Source organism: Panthera onca, chromosome C1 (genome assembly GCF_046562875.1).
Source record: "Panthera onca isolate mPanOnc1 chromosome C1, mPanOnc1 haplotype 2, whole genome shotgun sequence".
NCBI classification, from domain to species: Eukaryota; Metazoa; Chordata; class Mammalia; order Carnivora; family Felidae; genus Panthera; species Panthera onca.
Window position 1 is genome coordinate 34444915 of NC_138346.1, and position 18036 is coordinate 34462950.

Sequence of the window (18036 nt, forward strand, 5' to 3'; positions counted from 1 at the left end):
GTTTGTCAAATGCCACAAGTGCTAACTTATTTATATAATCTTTTTTTTAATTCTTTTTCAGATAGGTTAATGCAAGATAAGTTCCATGGACAAAAAAATTCAAATAAAAAGGGCAAATCAGTAAGTAGATTGATAGATCATTTAAAAATCATTAATATTTTACATTGTTTTGAATTAATTACTGATATTATTCTGTCATCAAGCAAGCATATGCATTATTATGAATCTGTTATAAATAAAATTTATTATATATTTATCCTATATATTTATCATATAAAAATCTATAAATTATTATAAAGCACTATAAACAACATTAACTTTAGCAGGCTACACTTCTGAATTCTTTACTTCTGCTTCCCCCCATATATCTATTGCTTAGTGGGCAACTCACAATAGCACTAGGGAAGCATAGACCACCTCTGCCCATCTGTTTTGATATAAATAGTTTTAAAGAAGCCATTCTCATCTCTTTTGTCCATTAATACTTGAAATTAATTATAATGGATTCCTCTTCTGCGTCTTGAAAATAGCAGTAAGTATTGCAGAAATGGAACAGGGGATGTGTGACTTAGAACAACCAGGCAAGAAAGAAATACTGACATGGAAGGTGAGAAGAGAAATAAAATTTTGGTCTACTTCCTATTTTACATTCAGTAGGTAAGAATCATCTCTCACAAGGGGAAAGAATCAAAGTGCTTTTCCTTGTAATTTTTAATGACTAACTGACTCCTTAATCCAAGACATTGGAACCCCCTACTAATATTTTTTGTAGATAGTAGGATTTGGTATATGAATATCTTGAACTTAAAAGACCTTACAGTGAGGTAGCAGAAAGACTCATTTGGAGTAAACCATTATATATACAGTAACATAATTGTTCTAAGTGAGATAAGTTTACAAAGTACAGCAGGCATAGGCAAAGTAGCATTGACAGTTAAAGATGATTTGACAACTAGCTTCAGATTGAGCCTGACTACATATTAGCTATGGCACTTTAGGTGATTTAGCATATTACCACCAAAGCAATATCCTATCTTTTATATGATATTTGACCATAGTCTTTTCTACATTGGAGTAAGGTATTTATCTTACTTATCTTTTTATCTTCTCACACCTGGAACAGTAGTACAGAGTAGTCACCCAATAGATGTTATATTTTGTCTGCCACATAGATTTTGTCTTTTTGCTGTTATCACTAATAGTTTCTTTCTACCAACTGCTTTGTGACAGCCCCCTAAAAGTATTGGTAGTGTTAGGTAAATGACACTCTATAGTTTTTATTCCCAGATATCCTATACTCCTGATCCCCTGTAGATCACTTGCAGCCAAGGCCAAAGGCCACCTGTGGATGTGAAGAACTGCATGCCACAACTTCCCAAGACTCTAGATTGGAGGCAGTCAAGGCCCATGTGGGGACTGGTGTATTCAACTCAGCTAAAACCCTGTAATTTCTCTGTTAGAAACACAAACACATACACACAATATTTATATAATTTATATGCAAAAGCTCATCACTGTATAAAAAAAGATAAAGGATAAAGGAAAAAGAATTATCATGGCATTAGGAAGAGGCATGGTGGAGGAGAAAGAACAGCCTTCATTTATACCATTAAAGTAGGAATCAAGATGAGATTATCCTGTAAATCCTAGGGTAAGGACATCCCAGATTATCTTCACAAATCTGTAATCTGGTAATACTACTGTTTAAAGTAAAAAAAAAAAAAAATAGGGGTGCTTGGGTGGCTCAGTTGGTTAAGCATCCGACTTCAGCTCAGGGCATGATCTCATGGTCCATGAGTTTGAGCTTGCATCAGGCTCTGTGCTGACAGCTTGGACCCTGGAACCTGCTTCTATTCTGTGTCTCCCTCTCTCTGCCCCTCACTCTGCTTGCACTCTGTTTCTCTCTCTCTCAAAAATAAATAAACATTAAAAAATATTCTAAAAAATAAAAAAATTAAAAATAAAGTAAAAAAAGTGTTACTATAAAAGCATTGAGAAATTAAATAGTAGTGCTAAAGGAACCTACAAACATTCAAAAGCTTTATATTAAAATGAAGAGACTTCAGTTTGGACAAGATGGAATAACCCCATTCCTCCTAGATTCTTCCCATCACAACTAAAAATATATATACCTTTAACAAACAAGCATAAGAAATCTCTGAAACAAAGAAAGAAGGAGGTAGGCTTCCTGGGGATCTGAGGACATGGTGTGAGTTTTCTAAGTTTCCTTATTTGTTCCTAATATATTCTGAACAGGACACTGCAGAAGCCTGCAACTAGAAGCTGCCAATAGGCACAGACTAAAGCTCCAAGGAAAGCCTGTTCCCTCTAACCAAGAAACCCAGAAAGGGGTAGGCTAACAGCAGTAAACTGTTTTAGCAATGCCTGCCCTACTCCAGCCAAACTCCAATGAAAAAATTACACTCCTCTCCCAGCACATGGTTTCAGTGGATACAAGTAGGAAGTTGATCTTTTATCTCATACTCCACCCTTACCCCTGGTAAACAGGTGGCACACTGTGGTTTCCCCATTAGGTGGAAGTAAGACTGAGCAGGCAGCTGTTCTGCTATCTCCACCCAGCAGAACAAGGCAATACTCCGATATCCCTTGATAGGATAGTGTTGGTGGGGCTAAGCTAGAAGCTGATCTTCTCATCCCCTGGCTTGTGAAAGTAACCAATACTCTGATTCTAGCACCAGGGCGGTATCAGTTGGGTCCAATAGCCAACTGAGCCTCCATCCACACTTAGTAGCAACAAAATTTAATGAGGCTGTGTAATGGAGTCTTGGCTAGCACTAGTTTTTCCCTTGCCCCCTATGTCAGTAGGATCCAGTAGGGAATTGAGCCTCCATCCCCACCTGACATCAATGAGGCAAAACTAAGCAGTGGGGAGACAGGCTACTTGGCACTCTGTTTCTCCTTCCCCAATCCCTGGTGTCAGGGGGCTTAGTGGAGAGATGATATTACACCCACATTGGAGGTAAACACCCACATTGGAGGTAAAATGTGGTTCAAGTGGCTGCCTCACTTTCATTGAGAAGGTGTTATCAGAGTCAGGGAGGATGCTTAATGTTCATTCTATTTGTCTTCAATAAGACAGTATGAATCATTGCCCCACTTTTGCTGGGTGGTGTCAGGGATACCTGGTAGGAAGCTGAACATGTACATCCACCTGGCTGGCCCCATGCTACATCCCAACAGGGTGACTTCCTGCTAAAAATTGTTCTGGGGGCACCTGGGTGGCTCAGTCAGTTAAGCATACAACTCTTGATTTCTGCTCAAGTCATGATCTCACGGTTTCATGAGTTTGAGCCCCACATCAGGTTCTGTGCTGACAGTGCAGAACTTGTTTGGGATTCTCTCTATCCCTTTCCTTGCCCCTCCCCTGCTCGATTTCTCTCTCTCTCAAAATAAATAAACTTAAAAATACATTTTTTAAAGAATCCAGGTTCTCATAATATAAGATCCTATGTATCCAGGATATACTTGAACATCATTTTTCATACCAGGAACCAGGAAAATCACAACATAAATGAGAAAAGATAATCAAAAGATGCAAACACCAAGATGAATCATGTTAAAATAACTGACAAGGAGTTTAAGCAATCACCATAAAAATGCTTCACCAAGCAATCAGAAGTTCTCTTGAAACAAAAATTATCAGCACAGACATAGAGGTTGTAGAAAAGATCAGTGGAAAGTATAGAACTGAAAAAGGCTAACCAAAATAATAATCTCACTTAAAGGGCTTAATAGTAGATTGGAGATGACAGAGGATAGAAGCAGTGAATTTAAGAAAATACCAACAGAATTTACACAGTCTAAGCAATAGAAAGAAAACAAACTGAAAAAAATTAACAGAGTTTTAGGGACCTCTTGATCAATAGCAAAAGAGTTAACATTCATATTATTGGAGTTCCAGAAGGATTGGAGAGGGGAGAGGGACAGGGAGAGAGGGAGAAGGAGGAAAAAAGGGAGGAGGAAGTGGAGGAGGAGGGGGAGAGGAGAAGCAGAAAAAGAAATGAAAGAGCAAGAGTATTTAAAGGAGATAATGACTGAAAACTTCTCAAATGTGGTGGAAGACATAAACCTAATAGATTCAAGAAGCTGAGCAAGTCTCAAAGAGGATAAATCCTAAGAAATCTACACCAGGTCACATCATCATTGCACATTTGAAAACTAAAGAAAAAAAAAAAACACCTTGAAAACAGTCATAGAGAAACAATGCATTATCTACAGGGGAATATCTATTTGAATGACAGTGATTTTCTCATCTAAAGTTATGGAGATCAGAAGGAGGTGGCACAACATTTTTTCAAGTACTGAAAGAGAAGAACAGGCAATTCTACACCTGGGAAAATATCTTTCAGAAGTGACAGAGAAATGAATACATTCTCAGATAAAGGAAAACGAAGAGAACTTGTTGGTAGCAAACAGATCCTTAATGAATGGCTAAAGGAAAGTCTCTAGGAAGGAAGGAAGGAAGAAAAGAAAAAGAAATGAAAAAAGAAAAGAAAGAAAATAGAGAAGGCTTGGAACTTCAGAATTAAAAGAACATGAGTGGGCAAATATTACAGACTATCCTGCTTCTCATGAGTTTTAAGATGTTATGGTCAAAGCAAAGATTATAACACCATCTACTTGATGCACGTTGTAAGCAGAGGAAATAATTAAGACAATAATATTCTAAAAGTGAAGGGGCCTAAACAGGAGTAAGATTTCTATACTTCACTTGAACAGGTAAAATATCAATAGCAGTAAATTGTGATGTTATGTAAATATAATACCACGACTAATGAAACTATAAAAAGCAATATACTCAAAAACAGCATAAATAAATCAATGTGGGATTCTAAGAAATATTAATCAACCCATAAAAAAACAATAAAAAAGAGAAACAGAGGAATGAGAAATAGAGGAAACAAACAGAAAACAAATAAATAATAAAATGGCAGCCTTAAGCCCAAATATGTCAGTAATTACTTCAAATATAAGTGGTCTAAATACACTATTTAAAAGAGTTGGCAGTGTGAATAAAAAATGTGACCCAACATTATGTATTGTATAGGAAATAACATAAAACTTACATATTTGTTTTTAACAAAAGCAAAAGAATGGGAAAAGATATGACATGCAAACATTAATCATAAAAAACAGCAATGGCTGTATTAATATTGGATAAACTAGATAGACATTAGAAAATTACTAGAGACAAAAAAGGATGCTATATAAAAATAAAAGTATCAGTCCACCAGGAAGACATAGTAACCCTAAAGTAACAGGGCCTAAAAATATATAAGACAAAATTTGATAAAGCTGAAAGAGGAAATAAAATCCATAGTTAATTGGGTATGTCAACAGCCCAGTCTCAGTAATTTATAATTACTAGACAGAAAAAAATCAGCTAGTAAAAGACCTGAACAAAAAAAGCCAACAAGACCTGGCACTCTGCCCAACAACAGAATACACATTGTTTTCAAGTGCTCATGCAACATTTAGATTTTATGGACCACATCATGGATCATAAAATCAACTTCAGCAAATTTAATATAATTGAAACCATATGAACTTTTATTCTCTGACCACATTGGAATATAGAGGGCTGAAGGAACTTGGGGGCTGATCAAGGAAAAAGATGACCATAAGGTGGCTTTAGCACACACATGCCTTATTTGAGTGACACTTTAATAGGTTTGAATGTGGGGGGAAGTCCCTCACAGCATGAGACCATCCAGAGGCTATAGAACAGAGGCCACCACTTCCACATAGCATGGAAATTCCTGGGTGACAGGGTTATTGGAGAGGTGGTTACATATCTAGGTCATTTCACTCAGCAGGGAGTCTCAGGGTCAGAGAAGTCTAAAGGGCAGCAGGGACTAGAGGTCTTTATATACCCAGGGTTTATCTTATCTATGGCTAGCATATGTTAGGCACAGTTTCATATGGTATGCAAAGCAGGTGGGCTTTAAATAGCTAATTTGGGTTATTTTTATTATTTTATTATTTTTAAATGTTTATTTTGAGAGAGCACATGCAGGGGGAGGAGGAGGGAGAGAGGAGAGAGAGAATCCCAAGTAGGCTCCATGCTATCAGGGCAGAGCGTGACATGGGGCTTGATCCCATGAACCATGAGATCATGCCCTGAGCTGAAATCAAGATTTAGATGCTTAACTGACTAAGTGGCCCAGGCACCCCTATTTGGGTTATTGTTAAAACCATTGGATGTACACAAGTTTTAGTTTGGCGCTGGCAGGCTTTTGAGCTAATGGGTCTCAGCCTGTTTTGAAGAGGTAAACAACCTGGAGGGTGGAAGTATGTAGAAGCCATCTTTGGGTCATTTACATAGCATGGAATCAAACTAGAAATCAACAACAGAAAGACAACAGAAAAGCCTCCAAATGCTTATAAATTAAACAACACACTTCTGTATAATCTTCAGGTAAAAGAAGTCTCAAATGGAATAAAAAATACATAGAACTGAGTACAAAAGAAAATATAACATATCAAAACTGATAAGACATAGTTAACACAGCCATTGAAAGGAATGTATAGCACTAGATGCATACACTAGAAGATGAAGACTGTCAAATAAATAATCTAAGCTCTCATCTCAAGAGCTTAGAGAAAGAAGGGCAAACTAAACCCAAAGCAAGGAGGACGAAGGAAATAATAAAGATAAGAGCAAATATTAATGAATTTGAAAACTAGAAAATAATAGAGAAAATCAGTGAAACAAATGAAGGTGGCTCTTCAAAATCAACAAAATGAATAAACCTCTAATAAGAATGGCAAAAATAAAAAGAGAAAAGATGCAAATCACCAACATCAGGAATGAAATAGAGTATATCATTGTAGAATTAAACAGATAAGAAGGAAATGCTGCCCAGAAATTTAGGCTCATATATTTGACAACTTAGAAGAAGTGGACCAAGTCCTGGAAAACCACACACTATCCATATCAATTAAGATGAATTAATCAGCCTGAATAGTCTTACAGCCATTAAAAAAAAATTGAATTGGTAATTAAAAGCTCCTGGAAAAGAAGTGTCCAGGCACAGATGGTTTCACTGGAGGATTTTACCAAGCAGTCAAGAAAGAATTAACACTAATTTTACCCAATCTATTTCAAAAAACAGAAGACTAAAGAGTACTTCCCAACTAATTTTATGTGGCTATTACCTAAACCAGATAAAGACAAGGAAGGAAGGAAGGCAGGCAGGAAGGCAGGGAGGGAGGAAAAGAAGAAAGAAAGAAAGAAAGAAAGAAAGAAAGAAAGAAAGAAAGAAAGAAAGAAAGAAAGGAAGAGGAAGGGGGAAGGAAGGAAAGGAGGAAAGGAAGGGAGGAAAGAAAGAGAAAAGGGAAGGGGGAAGGAAGGAAGGAAGAAAAAAGAAAAGAAAGAAAAGGGAAGGGGGAAGAAAAAAGGGATAAAGAAGGAAAGAGGAAAGGAAAGGGAAAAGAAAAAGAAGAGGGAGGGAAGGAAGGAAGAAAAAACTACAAACAGTATTGCTCATGAATTTAGATGCATAAATCCTCAACAGAATATTAGCACACTTATACAGCAAGTATAAAAAAATTATATGCCATGCAACGCTGGTTCCACGTTTGAAAATGAGTCCATGTAATTCATCATATCCAGATGTGCAAGACATGTTCAACATTTGAAAATCAGTCATGTAATTCACCATATCAACAGACTAAAGGAGAAAAATATGATATCAGTTGACACAAAGATTTTTTCACAAAATTCAACATACAATCATGACATAACTCTCAACAAACTATTATAAGGTAACTTTCTCAACTTGATAAAGTGCATCTGCAAAAATCTACAGTTTACATTAACTCAATGGTGAATGCCTGAATGCTCTTCTTCAAAGATAAGGAATAAGGCAATGATATATGCTCTTTTTTAATATAGTACTAGAAATTTTATCCATTGTAACAAAAAAGAAAAGGAAATAAAAGTCACATAAATTAGAAAAAAAGAAATAAAACTATATTTTCAGATGGAATGGTTGTGTATAAAATAGATTCTAAAAACAATAACAACAATAACAATATGAGAAATAATAAGTGAGATCTGTAAGGTTGGAGGATACAAATTCAAAATGAAAAAATCAGTAGCATTTCTATATACTAACAATGAAAATGTGGAAACAAAAATTTAAAAAACAACATTTACAATAACTCCAAAGAAAATTACATACTTACAAATCGAACAAAGCATGTAAACAATCTGTATGATAAAAATTACAAAATGTTGACAGAAAGAATCGAAGGCCTAAATAAATGGCGGAACATACCATGTTCAGAGATTGGAAGACTCAATATGGTAAAGATTCAATAAAGTAAATACTATGTATTTACCCAAATAATCCAAAAATAGTAATTCAAATATAGGTGTCAAGTAGTATCCTATTGTAGTTTTGATTTGTATTTCCCTGATGATGAGTGATGTTGAGCATCTTTTCATGTGTCTGTTGGCCGTCTGTATGTCATCTTTGGAAAAATGTTTATTCATGCCTTCTACCCATTGTTTTTAATGTTTATATATTTTTGAGGGACAGAGAGAGATGGAGCACAGGTAGGGGAGGAGCAAAGAGGGAGGGAGACACAGAATCAGAAACAGGCTCCAGGCTCTGAGCTTTGAATATACTTTGAATATACTTTTGAATATACTGTGCCATTCCCTTCAAGCCTGTAAGGTACTGTGGAGAGATCTGCAGCTAGCCTTATGGGTCTTCCCTTGTAGGTTAGGGATTTCTTTTTTCTTGCTGCTTTTAGGATTTTTTTCTCTATCATTATATTTTGCAAATTTAACTACAACCTGTCTTGGTATTGGCCTGTTTTTGTCGATTTTGATGGAGTTCTCTCTGCCTCCTGGATTTGGATGTCTGTTTGCTACTCCAGATTAGGGAAGTTTTGAGTTATTTCCTCAAATAAGGCTTTTGCTTCCTTTTCTCTCTTTTATTCTTTTGGTACTCCTATGATACAAATGTTTTAATGTTTGATAGAGTCATTGAGTGCTCTAAGTCTATTCTCATGTTCTATAATTCTTCCTTCTCTCTTTTGTTCAGCTTGTTTCACATTATTTTGTCTTCTATATCACCAATTCATTTTTCTGCTGATTCCAGCCTGCTTTTCATTGCCTGAAACCTTTTTCCAATCTCAGTTATTGCATTCTTTATTTCTGATTCTTTCAAAACTTTTATCTCTGTGATAAGGGTCTCCCTGATGTCTTTCATCCTTTTGTCAAGCCCAGTGAGTAACCTTATGATTGGTGCTTTAAATTCTCCATCAATCATGTTAGTTGTTATATCTTTTTCGCTTGGATCTCTGGCTGTGACCTTATCTTGTTCTTTCATTTGGGATGAATTCCTCTGTCTTGGTTTTGTCTAAGGCCCTGCCTTTTTCTCTGTGTTAGAGATGCCAGTTATATTTTCTGCACCAGAGAGTAATAGCTGTATGAGAAGTGGCCATGTGGTTTCCAGGGCCTGGTGCATCAGGGAGTGTCTCTAATGTGTACTGTGTGCGCTCTGCTGTTGCGTTTTGGCTGCTGTATCTTTTAGGCTGGTCATCTGTGGAGGTTCTCCTTGCTTGCAGTGGACAGTGTTTGGTCCTTGCCCAGAATGTGGTGAGTTTAAACTAGGTGTTCTCTGTTCTACTTGTTAAATGAGACCTGATAGTTCTTTCACTAGAACTGAAGCCCTACAGAACTCTTTGTTTGGGAATGTGGTGTGGGTAGGGGTTTTGCTGGTTTCCGAGGTGGGGCTCACTGCACTGGGACTGAGGCAAGCTTGACTGAGAAGGGAAGTTCTGCCAGAGAGCAGAGGTGTAGAACTTGGTGTAAGCAAGTTAGGCAGCCTGTGTCAATGCTGGATTGCTTCTCCCAGGTGACTGTGATTATGCTGAGAGGTGGGGAGGGAAATGGCTCCAGCCAGCTTCTTTGTCCATGGAGAGAGATCCTCCCGCATGCTACCTCTCAGGGACTGACTCCAAGAAGAGCAAATAATCTCCCCCCTTGTGTGCCCGAGGTGTTCTTCAAATCTTTGCTTCCATGCTGTCTGCCCCCAGGTTATTTGGGCCCTTCTCTCCAGGAGATGGGCAGTGCCCTCAGTGCTCTATCCCAGCCAAGCTGACTGACCTTTAAAACTCTAAGCTTTAAGCCACGCTGGTGGCAGACTCACAAAAATCAGCCCCTCTCTTTTTCCCAGCCAGTGGCTTTGAGGAAATGTTCTCCTTGTGTGATCCCCTATGTGTCATACTCTCTCTCAGCCTTCTCTGCAACTATGGCTCCCTCCCCTCTGCAGTACCCATGATCCATTTCTCCTCTAAACCATGTCTCCACACTTCCTGCCTTCTTCAATGTGGCCTCTTATCTCCCTTTAGTTGTATAGTTTGTTCTGTCAGTCTTCAGGGTGATTTTCTGAGGTATTTAGGATGATTTTTAAAAAATTTTATTTTTTAAGTAATTTCGACACCAAACATGGGTCTCTAATTCACAGCCCCAGGATCAAGAGTCACATGAAGACACCCCTAATTAGGATGTTTTGATAGTTATCTAGTTGTGTTCACATGACGAGATGAGCCTAGGGTCTTCCTACTCTGCTACCATCTTCTACACCTCTCCTGATTTAATACAATTTCTATCTGAACTCCAGCTCTTTGTAAACATAGACAAGGTCATTCTAAAATATATGTAGAAAGGCACAGGGCTAGCATAGCTAAAGTTATCTTTAAAAAGAAGGTTAAAGTAAGGGGTATCTTTTTAACTGATGCTAAGTCCTACTATAGAGCTACAATAACCACAAATTAAGACAGTGTGCTATTAGAGCTGAGAGAGACACAAATATCAATGAAACAGAATAAATATGCCAGAAATAGACCCACAAAAACATGTCTGATTTTTGACAGTTATGCAAAAGCAATTCAATGGAGGAAAGATAGCCTTTCAACAAGTGGTGTTGGAGCAACTGGACATCTGTTGAGAAACAAAACCAAACTCTGACCTAAGTCTCATGCCTAAAATAAGAAACAATAATAAAATCAAATACTGGTGAAATGTTGAGAAATTGCTCATGGGAATTAAGCATTTTACAGCCACACCTGAAAATAGTTTGGCAGTTTGTCAAAAAACTATGCAACTGCCATGAAACCCAAGAATTGCACTCTTGAGCATTTATCCCAGAGAAATTCTTATATTCACAGAAAAATATAAACACAAATATTCATAGCAGCCTTATTCATAATAGCCAAAAAGTGAAACAACCCAGATTGTCCTTCAATTAGTGAATGGCTAAATAAACTGTGGTACATCCATACCATGGAATAACAGTAATTAAAAGGAACAAAGTATTGATATATACAACTTGGATGAATCTCCAGAGAATTATTCTGACTGAAAACAGCCAATTCCAAAATGTTATACACTGTATGACTCCATTTATATAATATTTTTGAAATTACAAAACCATACAAATGAACAGATTAGTGGTTCCTAGGCATTAAATAGGGAGTGGGGGCAGGAAAGAAATGGATGTGACTGACTATAAAAGGACTTTAGGGATTCTTGTGGAAATGTTCTACATCTTGACTGTATAATGTCAATATCCTGGTTATGATATTCTACTACAGTTTTGTAAGATGTTACTATTGAGAGAAACTAAATAAAGGGTTTGAGTTCTATTATTTCTTACAACTCATGGGAATCTACAGTATTTCAAAATAAAGAGTTGAATTTTTATAAAGTAAAGAAAAGGAAAACTTACCTTAAATATTGTCCTTAAGGATGGTAGTCAAACCTGTATATACAACAGATAAACTGAACAAGATAAATTCAGTTGGTAAGCCATAAAACAGGTTATGTATGAATAACAGATTTAGAAGTTTGAAAGAATCTATCGCCTAGGGCAATAAGCTTGTAAATTGAAGACATCAGTATTCTAGAACAAATTCATAAAAGTCTAAGGTAATTGCTTCACAAAGTCACAAAATCTTCAGAATTCTGTGGGGAAATAAACTTTGAAGTTGTTTGAAGTTAAAAGAAGGCTTTTTTATGAACCAAGGTAGACAGTGTGTTAAAGAAATGCAGTATTTTGAGACAAACTTCTGGAGTGCTAATCTGAATTGGAAAGGACTAACAAACATCTCTTTCAACTCATAGCTCATTCAGGTGACAGTCTTTCAATAATTCCTTCACATTTTTAGATCCCCTTCATAAATTAAGACTTTCAAGATATAGCTTAGTTTGTTTCTATTTAAACCTTGACAATGACAGGATGCTAAATCATTTCCCCAAAGGTCAAGATGCAAGAAAGGTGGGGAGGAATGGGGAATTTGATTTTACCTACCAATTAAAGGCAGTGTTTGGTGATGGTAAGAGAACTAGTATGATATAGTAAAAAGACCTTGGATTTTACAGGCAAAAATATCTAGGTTCAAATGCAGATTCTTCCACTTTCATGGTCATATAGCTTTGGGCAATTTACATCTGAGTTTCAGTTTTGTCATCTGCAAAATGATTATACTATCATCTATTTCAAAGAATTTTAAAGGGCTTGGAACATAATGAATTTAGTCACTTACTAAATGGTAAGTATTATCTTTATTCACCTGTACAAGTATACCATAGGATAAATATGAAAAGTAGACTTGTTGGATCAAAATATATGAGTGTTTTTAATTTTGACATAAATCCTGCAAGATTATCCTTTAAACCATATTTACTAATTTGTATTTGCACCCAAAATGTAAGAAAATATTCACTATTCCATACCCTGTTCATTTTAGTTTTTGTTAGTTGTTCACACAAAAATGATATTCCATTGTTATTTTAATTTACATTTTTCTGATTATTAATGAGTGAACAATTTTCACCTGTTTATTATCCATTTGTATTTCTGTTGACTCAGCCTGTATATGCAAATTGGGTGTGTGTTTATATGTGAGAACGTTTTATGTATTTCAAATAACAATGCTTTGTTATCAATACTGTTTGTTATCTATGTTTTTAGACTTCTTTGGAGTCCTTACAGCAATTTTAAATTTTTATATTGTCGAATCTGGCACCTTTTCCTTTGTGGCAGTTAGTTTATAATTTTTCTTAGAAGGTATTTCCCCTTCCCAAGATTATGTCAGTATTTTCTTAGATGTCTTTCTAGTACAGGTTTTTTATGTTTACATGGGTTTAATTCACTTATACTTTTTTTTCTGGTATGAGGTAAAAATCTGATATTTTTGTTGAAATAGATAGGCAGTTATTTCAACACAGCAAGCACCCTCAGAGATATTGCAGGTTTGGTTCCAGACCACCACATAAAGTGAATATCACAGTAAAGCAAGTCAAATGCATTTTTTGGTTTCCCAGTGCATATAAAAGTTATGCCTACATTGTACTGTAGTCTATTAAGCGTGCAATAGCATTATGTCTAAAAAATGCACATACCGTAATTTAAAAGTACTTTATTGCTAAAAAATGCTAACCATCATCTGAGCTTTCAGTGTTGTAATAAATGATCACAAAATCAGCACAACAAGTAGAATAATAATGAAAAAGTTTGAACCATTGTGTGAATTACCAAAATGTAACACAGAGACACAAAATGAGCAAATGCTCTTGGAAAAATGGCACTGATACACTTGCTTGACACCAGGTTTCCACAAATCTTCAATTTATTTTAAAAAAGCAATATTTGGGAAGTACAATAAAACAACACATGATAAAATGAGGCATGAGTGTACATATTAGTTGTCCATATAGTTAACATATTTTTGTCTGTCAGTATCCCTTCCTGAGGATATCATCCCTGCCTCAACTCTGATCCTTGGTGTAGTTGACAAACTTGATACTGTCTCTGTGGCTACCAGGATAACCATATAATTTGATATAAGAATATTAAGAGAAATCTTTATTCTTTTATAGCAAGAGCTAGCTGTGATCTAAGAAAGAATGCATTAAAAAAAAAAACAAAAACAACACAGAGCAAGAAAGATATGAAGAGATAGTGACTTGCTCACTTGAGTCCCTGGAACCAGATCCTCCCTAGTTATATCAGCCAATTTCTTACTTTCTTTTTTCTTTTCTTCTCTCTTTTCTTTCTTTCTTTCTTTCTTTCTTTCTTTCTTTCTTTCTTTCAGGTATTTTATTGCTAAATAAATATATTTTATATTTTGGGTTATAATCCAATACGATGTTATTGTGTGTGTGTGGGTGGGTGGGTGGCCATTAGGAACTCTTTCAGTATGTCCTGTGTCCCTTTGACATGCCCCCATCCTTTTGTTTTTTGAGCACTTTCCTACTTTTTGTACTATAAGATGTTCCAGGTATATCTTGTATATCTCTTGCCCCAGTCCTAGAATCAACCATTTTTACAAGGATCCCTGGTTATTTTTACTGGAGAATGATACTTGAAACCAGGCTCTGGGAACTGGGTGTGTTTGTTGCTGTTGTGTCTAGGCTTTCTCAGAGGACAGTTAATATATGTATGTATGCAAACCCAAATATTTAGATATATTTATACTTGTTTCTGTATGTATCCAACTCTCTATATATTTTTCTAAGTTTCTACTGATGTCTCTGAACTTACTCCAGTATCACTGAGTTATTCTAACCCACTTTTCTTGCTTGTATCTAAAGTAACTTCTCTCTCCCACAGTGAGAAACCTGCTGTCATCATCCACAATTCATTTATTTATTTATTCAGCCCCAATATGAATGCAAAGCAGTGTCAGAATTACTAAATTATACCATACTCATGAAGAACAAATTTACCTTCTAGTGCACAGTGTTTATGTACAGTTTACTTTGTCTTTAGCCTTAGAGTTTCCACTCAAAACATTATTTTCCAAAGTTACTATGGCCAGTTCCTTTTTTCTCCTACCCCTTTCAGTGTAATTACATTTATAATACAATTAGATTCATTTATCAATGTCTGCATTATTTCTTGACTACTAACATTCTTTTTTTTTATTGTTTTGGTTGTAGTTTATGTGCATTAATGTTCATTCTTTGTGAAGTAAAGATCAATGGATTTTGGCAAATGCATAATCATATATTTTAATTATTAAAAAAAATTTTTAAATTATTGTCTATTGAATTTGTCCTATCCCACTTGAGTCAGTTTTGCAAAGACATCCTTATATGCGACTGGCACTTTTCCAGACTGCTTATTATGATCAACTAGCCATATTGTTCTGTACCTTAAATTTTCATGTGTTATCACATTGCTTGTACAACCTGTATATCAAATTCATTACTTTAAATGGCTAAAATATTTTTATCTTAATAATAGCCAATAGTTTTTATTTAAAGTATAATTAACACACAGTGTTATATTAGTTTCAGGTGGACAACATATTGATTCAACAATTCAATACATTATTCAATGCTCATTATGATGTGTGGTCATCATCTATCACCACATAATGCTGCTGTAGTACCTTTAACTATATTTCCATGCTGCAGCCCCATACAAAATGACTTATGTATTTTACAACTGGAAGATTGTTCCTCTTAATTCCCTTAATCTATTTTGCCCATCCCCCCTACCTGCCTTCCTCCTGACAACCACCCGTTTTTTCTCTGTATTTAAGAGTCTAGTTTTGTTTTTTTGTTTTGTTTTTCAGATTCCACATGTAAGTGAAATCATATAGTATTTGTCTTTTTCTGTCTGACTTATTTCACTTAGCATGATACCCTCTAGGTCCATCCATATTGTCAAATGGCAAGATTTCATTCTTTTTTATAATAATAGCCAATACTTTTATCACAAGTTACTGTATTAGTATCCTAATACATTAACTCATTTAATCCTCATAACAATACTGTGAAGTAGATATTTTTACTTTATTATATATGTGGGAAAGGTAAGTCGTGGAGCAGCTAACTGATTAGTCTGAGAACATCTAGAAATCAAGTGGTAAGCCTGGGTTTTGAGCTGAGGCAGACTGAGTTTGAAATCTGCTGTAAACTAGTAGATTCTATTGTCTCTCATTGTGAGCCTATACAAAAATTATTTAATCAATTTCCTATGAAAAATGTCCTATGTAACTTTCTCTCTCTCTCTCAAAAACAAAACAAAACAAAACAAAAACGTGAGTACAAGCCCTGCTTCAGGTCAGACTGAGCCCTGCTTCAGGTGAGCACAAGCCTCACTTTGAGTGAGCTCAAGCCCAGCTTCGGGTAAAACATGACCCTTGGGTGAGTGCTGCTTCTCTGTCTCTCTCTCCTTCTTGCTCTGCCCCTCACTCACTTGCTCACTTGCACTCTCAAAAAAAATTAAAAAGAATGCTCTTTGTAGTTTTTTTATAAGGTTTAAGCTTTTATGTTCTCCTACCCCTCAGCTTTTTTTTTAATGTTTATTTATTTTTGAAAGAGAAAGAAAGCATGAGTGGGGGAGGGGCAGAGAGAGGGAGGTGGACACAGAATCCGAAGCAGGCTCCAGGCTCTGAACTGTCAGCACAGAGCCTGACCTAGGGCTTGAACCCACCAGCCATGAGATCATGACCTGAGCTGAAGTCAGATGGTTAACCAACTCAGCCACCCAGGCACCCCTCAGCTTTTTTTTTTTAAATTCAAACTACACCCAGACAGTCCCCCCAAAATCAGTCTGCATAGAACAGTATAAATGAAAAGTAAAAGTCATTCTTCTCCACCTATAACCACACTATCAGTCACACTTCCTCCAGACAACTACTTTTAACATTTTGCTTTGTAATTCTTCCAGTGAGTTTTATTATAACTTATGTAGTTCAAATTCTATATTATTTATCAGCTAATCAACTTCAGGTAGAATGTGTTGATATCACACCCTGAAAGATGATTTAGAGCATTTATAATGTTTCAAACCTTCCTTCTACAATGTTTCTTCTCAGTTTTATTAGACATTATTTTTTAAATTTTTCTAATGATTATAATGCTCTGATTAATATTTTTTGAAAAATTCTTGTTACTATAGGCATTATTTATCAATTTCCTATTATGAAAGATAAAAGTTTTTTTAATGTTTATTTATTGATTTTGAGAGAGAGAGAGTGGGGGAGGGACAGAGAGAGACTGAGAGAATCCCAAGCAGTCTCCACACTGTCAACACAGAGCCTGATGTGGGGCTTGAACCCACAAATTGTGAGATCATGACCTGAGCTGAAACCAAGTCAGATGCTCAACCAATTGAACCACCCAGGCGCCCCAATGTAAATATATTTGTTTTAAATTTCATTTTCTGGGGTGACTGGGTGGCTCAGTCAGTTAAGTGTCTGAATTCAGCTCAGGTCATGATCTCATGGTTCAAGAGTTCAAGCCCTGCATCAGGCTCTGTGCTGACAGCTCAGAGCCTGGAGACTGCTTCAGATTCTATGTTTCCCTGTCACTCCCCGCCCCCCCCCCACTCATGCTTTCTCTCTCTCAAAAATAAATAAAAACATTTAAAAAAATGTTTTTAAATAGCTTAATTTTCCTGTCCCTTCCATTTTCTTTTTGCTGTTGTTATTCACATATTGTCATTTCTTTGTCAAGGTTTCTAGTACATTCTATTGTTTTGCTCTAGTTAAATCTCCTATGCTTTGTTTATAGAGCATATAGAGTCTATTTTAAATCTAAGAAAAATTAATTTATAATTGTTACAATATTTATGACATTACAATATTAAAATATATATATATGTTATATATAATATATTATTATTATATAAATGTTAATCTCTGCTGAACCAAATAATGTATATGGTAGATCCATGAAAAGTAAATGTCACATTTCTGCTTCTAGTGAAGATGGAGTTTACAGGGACATGATTTATCTTTCTGCCTTAAACAATAAAAAAAACAGGAAAAAAATATGGAAAGGCAGTTTCAGACAATGGGAAGATGGCAGCATGGGACTGTGATTACTTAGAGAAAAGGACAAAGTGAGCCATACAGTCATACCAGTTTACTACATAGCAGCACAAGGAGACAGAACCAAAACAGAGCTTGGAAGTCTCACTGAGTTGAAGAGATGGATATTGGACTTTGGCAGGCAGAGGCAGAATTTGTGGAGTAGAG

At 35.9% G+C, this 18036-nt stretch overlaps 1 protein-coding gene across 7 annotated transcripts in view; it reads left to right on the forward strand.

Moving 5' to 3' along the window:
- The window catches only part of CATSPERT (catsper channel auxiliary subunit tau), a 160186-nt gene that overhangs the window by 129793 nt on the left and 12357 nt on the right, over positions 1–18036 (forward strand). For all 7 annotated transcript variants that reach the window (XM_078451010.2, XM_078451014.2, XM_078451013.2 and 4 more), the window contains one exon: positions 62–120. In XM_078451010.2, the coding sequence (XP_078307136.2) occupies positions 62–120 (59 nt within the window). The remainder of the gene's footprint in view (positions 1–61; positions 121–18036) is intronic.